This window comes from Triticum urartu, chromosome 3A (assembly GCF_056163025.1).
Source record: "Triticum urartu cultivar PI428250 chromosome 3A, HENAU_Tu73, whole genome shotgun sequence".
NCBI classification, from domain to species: Eukaryota; Viridiplantae; Streptophyta; class Magnoliopsida; order Poales; family Poaceae; genus Triticum; species Triticum urartu.
The window spans coordinates 40,100,223-40,111,608 of NC_141875.1; the positions used below are offsets into that span (position 1 = coordinate 40,100,223).

The following is an 11,386-nucleotide window of genomic DNA, read 5'->3' on the forward strand; positions in this document are numbered from 1 at the left end:
TAGAAGATTAAGGGCATTTTCCAGATTATACTTGAAAACCACATTTTCTTATATTTTTTTATGTCTGCGGACTTGCAGGTAGATGAGACTGCTGCGTTTCCCTTGCCGGCGCCATGCTACTCCATCTCTTTCCCAAACTGTACCAACGACAAGTGCAAGAAGTTTTCCGACAGCGTAGGCAAACGGCCGGCCCCCAAGGCATTCTGCAATGACAACAATAACTGTTGTTGTCCTGTCATTCAAGTATAAGCGTCTGCTGAAGCAACTGAGCTAAGAAATAATTAAATAAAACTATATTCGTAATTGTTTTTGATCTGGGAGCTTCTAGCATGGACTATTGCCCGGACTCATCAAGATGTTTTTAAATCATTGTAAACCGACTTTTCGATAATTTGTTGTGTTCGGCAGCTTTCGTTTATCCTGTGTGTATCTCTAGTTCGTGTATGTGGAGACCGATTGAAAATAATTAAGTTTAACCAAAATGGTTGATTTGTTTTTGAAAAGGAGGATTAACCCCAGCATCTACATCAAGCGATGCACACAACCATTTATTAAATAGTCTCGAACCTCAAACAAAAATGGTGGTTGCTTGCGTGTTGACACCATGTGTTCTTGTTTCTTGTTTCTTGAGTAGATGAGCATGGTATGTGTCAATTGAGTATGTTGCTATAAATGAAATATTTGCAGACTAATGGTTGCTCGTGACAAATGTTCCATGTCGAATTGATGGGCATTATCGGAAGTCCTTGTTGGAGTTTCCCCAGAATAAAAAGTATGTGTGTGTGTCGAGAAGTCCTTATTAGCATTACCCAAGTCCCCAGAATAAAGAGTTGTGTTTTTCTCCTTTAGTTTTCTTTTTACAGGGATGGTCTTCATGCTTTTTTAGGTGTAAAAGGTTTGGCAGTCCTACTGGCTGTAGTAGTACCAGTACAGACTAGCCCATCGTGTCAATCTCTAGGCATTCTAGCTAGTACTATTGTTCTCCAAGCCAACACGATACCCCTCACACAAGGGTTTGACAGGAGAACCCCAAGCGTGTCCTCCACTTGTCCAGGATTGAAGAACGAAACTACTATGCACACGACAATGCAGAAACGAAATGTGAACGATGCCTATCTAATGGATGATGCAATCCACTGTCCAGATTTCGTCTGAAATGCTATCGTCCGTCACTGCTCATTGAAGAAAGATCCGTAGATTTGAAAAACTGGAACAACATGGGCCCATATATTAGATGTGCAATACGTATGGTATATGTAGATGTGATTTATTCTCGCATTGTGTATATATATGGATTTGTCTTATTTTTATCTTTAGTTGTATTGTCAACTATCCTTTGCTTTCCGTGTTCCATACACACACACACACACACACACACACACACACACACACACACACATATATATATATATATATATATATATATATATAGGGTCGCACTATTCGTCACCCTGGGTGAGGAATAGTTATTCTTCACCTCCCTCTATTTTACCATCAATGCACCGTAATTTTATGTTCCGTAAGTTTTGTCTTATTTCCAACGCAAAAAGGAACCGTAAGAAAATATATAATCGCCGTAAAAAATATTTTATATTATGTAAAATTACAAACATAAAAACATAGTCTAAAATACACATAAACTGTAAATTTTCTTGTCTTATGACCTATATTTTTATTTTCTTATGTCAAATTTTACGTAGTGAATCAATAGGAATGTAACTATTTGAATTCGAAATGTATGAAATGATCGTAAGATTACCTCGGATGAAGAATAACTTATTCTGCAGCCTGGGTGATGAATAGTAACACTATATATATAGAAAGTCAATTAGGGACCTAAGATGAGGAATAAGTAATTCATCACCCTGGTCGATCGACCTAGACGGAGGTTGGGCTAAACCGAACCAAGACACCATCGTACCGCTGTAAATTTCTACTGGCACCGATGTAATTTTACTTTTCCTCCTTATCGCTGTAATTTTACTTTTCCCTTGATAGTTAGCTGATCGTGGGGATTGGGAGATACCCCGTTCCCCATCCTATTCTATACGAGCGGTTTCTGGAGTTTGGACAGCGCGCGGCGAACGTTAGCGGGAGGTCCTAGGCGGCAAATCTTCAGCGGTGCTCGTCGATACTGCTCGGTGTTGGCGGCCCACCTCCCGTTCTATTCCAATCAGGCGATGCGGTGAGGGGCTGCTCGTGGGATCAACAGTGCGGTGGTCGGCGGGCAGGCGGGGCGGCATGGTGCTCAACGGCTGGTGTCGATGTTGGGCGGCCCTCGTATATATGGTGGTCGCGGTGGCTCTACAGTGAATGGATGCGGCGGCTCTGCGGTAAGTGTTTTGAGGTGGTGCTAGAAGGTACTGAGTCCAACGTTTTCTATTTTTATTTTTAGGATTTTTTTTCGATTTTCAGGCTGATTGAGTGTTTGGGGTTGTCTGCCTGAAGCTGCAGTAGTTTAGGAAGAAGATGGAGAAGAAGTATCCTGGGAAGTAGGCAGAAGCTGACACGGACGAGGGGGCACGTGTGCCATCTCCTAGATGTGGAGAGCGGCAACAGCCATATAGCACCCCATTTGAGGTGAACTCTGTGTTTCAGATACCTTTCTGAGTGTGGTGCGTGGAGTTGAGCGAGTCATTGGTGTGTGTAATACTCATCCACAGGAAGCCGCAAGGTTGCAGGTGGGGAGCTCATGGGAGGATGTGAGAAACCCTGATCCCAGTTCCAATATATTTACACTTCTTTTATGTCTGTGTTCTTCCCAAATTTTCTGAAGCAATAAGGGAAGGGGGTATCCAACCTGAAAAGGAATTTCATTAATTAAGGACCAGGGTTACAACTCTTAGGGAACTGGTTCTTTCGAAATTGCTAAATCGGTGTTCGATTTCTGTCGAATAGGTATTATGGAGAGATCATGAGACGAAATGTCATACCTGGTATATGCGTGCTCGTGTTTGCATGGTATACTTTTTTTTATTGTTTTTTCTTATGAACACACTCTGATTTATATTAGACATGCAATGTTTTTGGAAGCTCTGGTCGTGTTACTGTTTTTTAAGTTCATGTTGGGAGAGTATGAATATTGATAATAGTCGTGATTCTAGTCGGAGTAATGCAAATGTCATACAGTTTCTTCAGGCTTACACCATATAACCAATTGAAGCATGTAACTGATGTTATCACCTTGTTTCAGTCCCATGTACTTCTAAGTGACAGCTGAGAACACTGCATTTCATTAATCATTTTCTTTTCCACACAATTTTCAGAAGCTAACTCAAGTAGTTAGACAAGTGCATAAGAATTGCCATGGTAGGCCGGTGCGTCCTCTGATTGCTCTGCATGTGATGCCTGCTTGCGACATGAACAACAACCTCAGGTACATCTCAGTCAGGATCAGAGGAAAATAAAGCTACTTCTTTCGTGCCATTTGGAGATGGGTATTAGTTTACCACTAGTCAAGAAAACGGCACCACATGATCCTATATAGAATGTACTGCCTATTGAAACAATGGGAAAATGAGACATGCATTGAAACAAAAATAACTGACTGGAGTTTAGGCTAGCAAAAATCTGTACGCACAGTTCTCTACATGAGTAACATTGATTATTTCGAGAAAAACAACCAGCTATTATATCTTCAGCCGACCGCATGAGTAACATTGATTATTTATCTGAATCCAGAGTAGTCAATTTTTTCTCGTTTGATGCTGTTCGGAGCAATGCTTGGTTAGTATCAATTTCCAGTTAGATTTATTTCCATTGCAAAGAGGTGAATTCTGATCCTCTTCAGGGCGTCAATCTTTGCTGGGTTTTATTTTCGGTACTTTTTGTTTCATTACAGTGCAATGAGGTACTTGGAGGTTAGTTGCACCCATTTTATAAATCAACACGCATGAATCTTGATTATGTATGAGATTATTCTGAGATATTGCCAACATTTTTTATGTTTTGGAGAATGAATTTATCTCTTGTGATAAACTGAGGAGGGTGAAGGCTATGGTTGTCTGTGCAGACTGTGAGATGAATATCTCTACAGCTGGCAATTGCTTCTTTTATATGGTTGGCCGGTGTGCTGCTTCCGTGGTCTTGTTGGAAGGGCATAGGGGTCCCCTAGTTGCTGCGGCGTGTCGGGGGTGGCATGAGCCCGATACTCCTTGTAGACTAGGTGTCGCTCCTAAGTATTGTCTCGGCTATCTCCGTTGCTTTGCTTATTGTCTGCAGCATCCTCTGTGCATTTGCTCGTCCTTGAGTGTGATGTGTTGTTCAACAGGTGAAGTTTCTACCTCCATGAGCTCGGCTTAGCACAGTGGCGGTGGTCATTTTGTATTCCGGTTGGTCTCAGCGGTGGTCATTTTGTAATCCGGTTGGTCTCAGCGGTTGTTTTCACCTTAGGTCTCGAGGGAGCGTCTCCATCTTCCAATGGATTGTTGCCTCCCGTGCCAAGGCGAGGGGGCAGGGAGTGCCCTCCGGAGATGGATGAGGTCTCAACTAATTTTCTCTTGTGCCCATGGTGATGTCGAGGACGCTTCCTCTCCTGCTGGTTGTTCATCGTTCCCAAGGCTCTGCTTTTGCTGCTGATTACTGTCTTGTTCTTCGAGAAGGGCTTCATCTACTTTAAGCTGGAAATGTGCCTTAGTTGTTCATCTTAGCTTGTTGCTTTTGTTGTAACTTGTGAGTGGTTTGTTGAACCCCTTGTATCTTTTGTTGTTTTCTTTTCTTTGTTTGTTGGTGTTTTCTTAGAGATGTTGGTGGTTATTGTAATTCTAGCCGGTTGGTCGCTTTGTTAATTCAAAGTCGGGTTAAGCTCGAGTCTTTATTTTTTTTTAAAGCTCAGCTATTTCTATGTCCTTGATCCTCTCATGAGGTAGAGTATTGAGATTAGATTGAGTCAGCCACAAATGATGTCGATGAGATGGCCTTCAGGCTTCAGTGTCGTGTAATGGAAATAATATTACAAAATAGTTTGGAATATGCCGCATAAATTATTACATTTGCCTATCATTTTACAAGTAAGTCATACGTTGACATGACATTCAGTTACTGGACCATACACTGTGAAGATACTCTTTTTTATGGAACGTCGAAGATACTCTTGTTTACGTCTACTGCCAAATTTCTTACGTTCAGATGCCAACTGAATTAGTAGAACGTGCTTCTCGTGTCACAAAATAAAATACAAGTAGGATGTGTTTCTCAACTGAATTAATAGAACTTGTTTCTTTACCGTCAAAGTAAATTTAGAACCTCTTGTTTGCCTTTTGGATTCCAAATTTCTTACCGGCCTAGGAATTGAGTATAGAGTTTTTTTAAAAAAAATTAACCTATGATAGGGAGACAATTATGACACGGCAATGCCCATGTATAGCAGATATATAGAGGTAATTTATTAATCTCTTCCCGTAAAATTATGTTACATACAGATACAGGGCATGCCCTTAGTGCTCCACGCCTCCTCTCCGTAGAATTACATTGCACTCCAGGCCGTAAGATTATACTGCACTACATGCTGCCGTAAGTAGTAAACTACGGAACAGCCTCCAGTATCCATAATTTTACCTCCCGTGTGTTGTGTTCCTGCGGCATGAGTGGGGTGAGGAATAAGAATTCTCTCTCTCTCTCTCTCTATATATATATATATATAGTGTTAATATTCATCATTCAGGGTGCAGAATAAGTTATTCTTCAACCGAGATAATTTTACGATCATTTCATAATTAAATTACGATTGCAATTTAAATAGTTACATTCCTATTGATTCACTACGTAAAATTTGACATAAGAAAATAAAAATATAGATCATAAGAGAAGAAAATTTGCAGTTTATGTGCATTTTACACTATGTTTTTACGTTTGTAATTTTACATAACATAAAATATTTTTTACAACGATTATATATTTTCTTACTATCTCTTATTACGTCAGAAATAAAACAAAACTTACGGGCATTGATGGTAAAATAGAGATGAGGTGAAGAATAATTATTTCTCACCCAAGGTGACGAATAGCGCGACCCTATATATATATATATATATATATATATATATATTGGATTTGTCATATTTCATTTTATTCAGTTATTCATGCGTCTATCCTTTCACAGTTTTTAATCATCCACATAGTCAAGAATCTAACCGTAAAAAAAACATTGGCAAGAATCATTTTCTTCCCTCGCCACCCGTGAGGGACGCCCAAGGGCAAAGTTGGCGGGAACATGGCCTTCCTCATTCGCGGAGGCACATGATTCCGAGGTGGCGTGGAGGCATGGTGTGCAATCTTACTAGCCCTTGGGTCCATGGTAGAGCTGCCGTTGCAAAATCAGGCATGGGGCAACTGGAGCTGTAGCCCCAGGCGTGGCCGAACTAGTACCTAGACACATAGTAGTAGAATTTTCAGAATTTGTGATACAAAAGAAGCACATCCCCACTCTTCGCATAGACATGCAAGCCTTCAGCCCGTTAGCGCAACTCCCTTGATGGATGAGAACAGAGAATCAATCGCACACTAGAAAACACTTGACGCTTCGATCTGTGATTTGTAGCCCGGTCGTTCATTAATCAAGTCAGGAAAGTAAGAAAATTCCTCACAATAGAGAAACCTTCGCCTCGCCTCGCTCGAACGGAGCGCCCATGCCCCACGCCGCTGGCATCGTCAACACGTGATTCCCCGCCGCGCTGGCCGCCGGGTCCGGCGTCCTGACTACCCGCCTCTTATTCTTCTCCATCTAGTCTAGTTTTAAATTGCAGCGCAGGCACAGAGGCACCCAGGCCAACACACACTGCCCATGTAATATGTAGCTTATCTTCTAATTTTGTTTTCCCTATTTCATTTATACTTCCTTGGTCCCAAAATTCTTGTCTTAGATTTTTCCAAATACGGATATATTAGTTAGATACATCCGTATCTAGATAAATCTAAGACAAGAATTTTGGGACGGAGGGAGTATTATCCAAAGTTACATTTGTGTGCTATATTGAGCGCGGTGTATTTGCAAACGTTGACGATATTAAGATTATACAGAGCTATCAAAAAGTGAGGAAACGCAAGGGGCTACTACCACGTGGTCTTCATGTTAATGGTATAATATGTTCTTTTTTTGCAAATTTCATACGAGCAATTGACTTAGCAATTGACTTAGTCTATGTCAAGTGTCTTGATTTTAGATATGCGATTTTCTGTTTGCAGATCCAAGTCCTTCTATTTATTGCTGGTGGAGAAATGATGGCCTCACATTAAGAAAGTCTGCACTAATTAGGTACCAAACCATGTTCGCAACACTGCAATTTGTTAATCTATTTGTTAAGCAAGTCTTCACTGACGATGACATGTACCTAGGGTAGGGCAATAGACCTGATGTAAGCACCCTTCCCAAGGACACTGCCCTACAATCAAAGACATTCAATGGACTGCAAAATTCTACTGACTGAAATCACCTCAGGATGCAACTCACTCGACCATGGGTTCCACTCGAACAACCCAATTCTATTGGACCAGGATATAATCATTCGACCACATCAGAAACCACTCGGAGTACAGAAGATCTAAGGTCACTCTGGATGGCAACGGTCAGGCGTTCACTCCGTAGTCTTAATGATCATTTATATAATTTTAATACTAACGTTACCAGTAATGTCCGCTCTTTATATACATTGAACCTTATGTAACGGGGATGGCTGGGATTCTGGCGCTCTCTATATAAGCCACCCCTCATCTGGCACTAGGGTTCGCACCCCCTGTAACTTCACGCATAATCCAATCGACCAGCCTCCGGGCACCGAGACGTAGGGCTGTTACTTCTTCTGAGAAGGGCCTGAACTCGTAAATCTTGCGTGCACAACTTCACCGTAGCTAGGATCTTTCCTCCTCATTCCTACCCCCATTCTACTATAAGACTTAGAACCACGACAGTTGGCGCCCACCGTGAGCGATGTCCGGCGCCCCCTGGGCAACCAAGGTCTATGCCAACCCGATGTCTTGCCCATCCGGTGTGCCTTGTGAACGAGATATGCGCAGCTCCTATCGGGATTTGTCGGCACATTCGGGCGGTCTTGCTGGTCTTGTTTTACCATTGTCGAAATGTCCTGTAACCAGGATTCCGAAACTGATCGGGTCTTTCCGGGAGAAGGAATATCCTTCGTTGATCATGAGAGCTTGTAATGGGCTAAGTTGGGACACCCCTTCAGGGTATAAACTTTCGAGAGCCGTGCCCGCGCTTATGTGGAAGATGGGAATTTGTTAATATCCGGTCGTAGAGAGCTTGACACTTGACTTAATTAAAATGAATCAACCGCGTGTGTAGCCGTGATGGTCTCTTTTCGGTGGAGTCCGAGAAGTGAACACGGTTTGAGCTATGTTTGAACGTAAGTAGCTTCAGGATCACTTATTGATCACTTACAGTTTCATGACCGTTGCGTAGCCTCTCATCTTACCCTTATTTGCGTATGTTAGCCACCATATTTGCTTAGCGCTTGCTGCAGCTACACCTCATTACCTTATCCTACTCATAAGCTTAAATAGTCTTGATCTCATGGGTGTGAGATTGCTGAGTCCTCGTGACTCACGTATACTTCCAAACAGTTGCAGGTGTCGAAGATACCAGTGTAGGTGATGCTACCGAACTCAAGTGGTGACAAGGACCTCGGTCGTTACTATGTGTCGTTTCCTGATGATCAGTAGTGGAGCCCAGTTGGGATGATCGAGGATCTAGCATTTGGGTTTATCTTCCTTTTTCTTTTGGTTTTGACTGTAGTCGGTCTATGAGTGTATTTGGATGATGTATGAATTATTTATGTATTGTATGACGTGGCGAGTGTAAGCCAACTCTACTTATCCATGTCTTGTTCATTACATGGGATGTTTGTGAATATGACCCTTCTTGCGACAAAACCACTATGCGGTTATGTCTCTAAGTCATGCCTCGACACGTGGGAGCTATAGCCGCATCATGGGTGTTACAAAGCCAATTAGTTTCAGTCGGCCTACTATAAGCCAATTAGTTCCAGTCGGCCAACAGTTAGCCGACGGAGCCCAATCGACCTACTGCTAGCTGATAGGGTACTAATCGGCCTACTCTTGGCCGACTGGATCCAGTCGGCCACCAGATGGGTGAATATGTATTATTTTTGAAAAAAAATAAAATCAACGTAATATTTCTGAAAATTAATTTAAATACATTATATAAAAAAAATTAGTCGGATCTGTGTAGCGTCACGTCGATCTAGTCCGACGAAAGGCATACAAATTTCGTTCGTGTTTTCATGGCATGTTTGAATGTTTAGTTTGAAAACTAAAACAATTCCATATAAGACGAAACCTTAAAAAGAATGGTTCTAAAATAAATTCCCCCGTTCAAACATTTTGAGAAGTTGCATAAACATTTTATTATACACACTTGAATATTTTATTAGGTGACTATTTAAATTGTCCATTGATTGTGAAACATTTCCTTAAATTATGTTTTCATACAATTTTTTTCCATCTCTATATGTATTGTATTCTTTAATTTTTAGTAAAGTGCGTGAACATTCTTTTGACACATGTGATTTCAAATTGACAAAGCTGAAATGGCAATGGTCCAAGGTAACTACATAGTAGTAGCTACGTCCGTGCATATCTTTAATTCTACTTTCAATATTATTATCATGCTTGATTATTATTTGATTGAATTCTATTCTCGTAAAGTGCATAATGCAGAAAAAGGGGAATAATTTATGTGCATACTATGTTTGCGAGAACATTCACTTTATGATCAAAAGGAGCAGAGATGCAAGACATCTTTGGGTACGTAAACACTATTCACAATTTTTTTATCCCACACGATCTAATATACACACACATACACAACTAATATATAGTGGAACTTTCTTAATCTAGTTAAACCACAAAAGCATCTACTACCCCTTACTGCCATGCTAGTCGGACCGGGCCATTGGTGATTCCTTGCTAGCAGTGTGTGAGGCTTTTCTTTGCAGACGGCAGCCCATGAAATGGACATTTTTAATGAGAAATGGAACGGATTCACGTTCTTCTAGATAAAATCTCTTGTGTTTGAATCAAATCGCCAGAGATATATAATAATTAATTACAATTAATAATTTCTTCGATTGATATGAATTCGTTACGTGGTCACAATTAATAATTATTAATCACAATTAATATTTCTTCGATTTACATTGATCACAATCACAATTAATAATTAATCACAATCAATCACAATTAATTTGTTACGTGAATTAAAGCATTGATCAATCATTTAATATATACTTCTAATAAGCTAGGCATACACATCTATATAAACACACAAATCAGAATAACATAATAACACAAAGACAGGAAGAAATTGTATGTAGGTGAGCGTAAGCAGACTCCTGCCCTCTTGTACTGTACACCATGGCGATGCTGAAGAAGGGCACGGGCGTCCTGTGTTTCGTGCCCACCGTCATGGTGGTCATGGCTACCACCCTTCTTCTCTCCTCCTGCGACGCCCACAAAGAGGTTGATAAGTGAACTTTATCATTCAATTTGCAAAGAGTAGAAGATTAAGGGCATTTTCCAGATTATACTTGAAAACCACATTTTCTTATATTTTTATGTCTGCGGACTTGCAGGCAGATGAGATTGCTGCGTTTCCCTTGCCGGCGCCATGCTACTCCATCTCTTTCCCAAACTGTACCGACGACAAGTGCAAGAAGTTTTGCGACAGCGTAGGCAAGCGGCCGGCCCCCAAGGCATTCTGCAATGACAACAATAACTGCTGTTGTCCTGTCATTCAAGTATAAGCGTCTGCTGAAGCAACTGAGCTAAGAAATAATTAAATAAAACTATATTCATAATTGTTTTTGATCTGGGAGCTTCCAGCATGGACTGTTGCCCGGACTCATCAAGATGTTTTTAAATCATTGTAAACCGACTTTTCGATAATTTGTTGTGTTCGGCACCTTTTGTTTATCCTGTGCGTATCTCTAGTTCGTGTATGTGGAGACCGATTGAAAATAATTAAGTTTAAGCAAAATGGTTGATTTGTTTTAAAAAAGGAGGATTAACCCCAGCATCTACATCAAGCGATGCACACAACCATTTATTAAATAGTCTTCAATCTCAAACAAAATGGCGGTTGCTTGCGTGTTGACACCATGTGTTCTTGTTTCTTGTTTCTTGAGCAGATGAGCATGGTATGTGATCAAGATCTTTTAGCTTTTCAAAAATGACACACGATGCAAGTCTTTCTACAGGTCCAGTGCATGTTCGTTAATGGTGTCTTGTTCCCATTTAGCCCTGTAAGCATATTTTGAATGTTTACTTGCCAATTATGTCAAAATGTATGTGTCAATTGAGTATGTTGCTATAAATGAAATATTTGCAGACTAATGGTTGCTTGTGACAAATGTTC

General features: G+C 40.7%; 1 protein-coding gene and 1 long non-coding RNA gene across 6 annotated transcripts; both read left to right on the top strand.

Moving 5' to 3' along the window:
- The first annotated feature begins 2,316 nt into the window (after positions 1-2,316).
- On the top strand, positions 2,317-4,745 carry LOC147978310 (uncharacterized). 5 transcript variants are annotated; one of them, XR_015599573.1, is made up of 4 exons: positions 2,317-2,580; positions 2,664-2,702; positions 3,267-3,376; positions 4,393-4,745. It is a non-coding gene; the product is annotated as an uncharacterized LOC147978310 (long non-coding RNA). The 5 variants fall into 5 exon arrangements; XR_015599575.1 differs by lacking the exon at positions 4,393-4,745 and adding an exon at positions 4,271-4,312 and having other exon boundaries at positions 2,317-2,702; XR_015599571.1 differs by having other exon boundaries at positions 2,319-2,702.
- Positions 4,746-10,334: 5,589 nt separating this feature from the next.
- Positions 10,335-10,941, top strand: LOC147978311 (uncharacterized). The gene is made up of 2 exons (XM_087516563.1): positions 10,335-10,491; positions 10,605-10,941. The coding sequence occupies exons 1-2, from the start codon at positions 10,387-10,389 to the stop codon at positions 10,773-10,775; spliced, it is 276 nt and encodes a 91-aa protein (XP_087372689.1). The 5' UTR covers positions 10,335-10,386; the 3' UTR covers positions 10,776-10,941.
- The last annotated feature ends 445 nt before the right edge of the window (positions 10,942-11,386 follow it).

Excerpts from the sequence above, each read along its gene's own strand:
- LOC147978311 (XM_087516563.1), top strand. The coding sequence starts at position 10,387 with ATGGCGATGCTGAAGAAGGGCACGGGCGTCCTGTGTTTCGTGCCCACC. Across the intron at positions 10,492-10,604 it reads CCTGCGACGCCCACAAAGAG|GCAGATGAGATTGCTGCGTT; the intron begins GTTGATAAGTGA and ends GCGGACTTGCAG.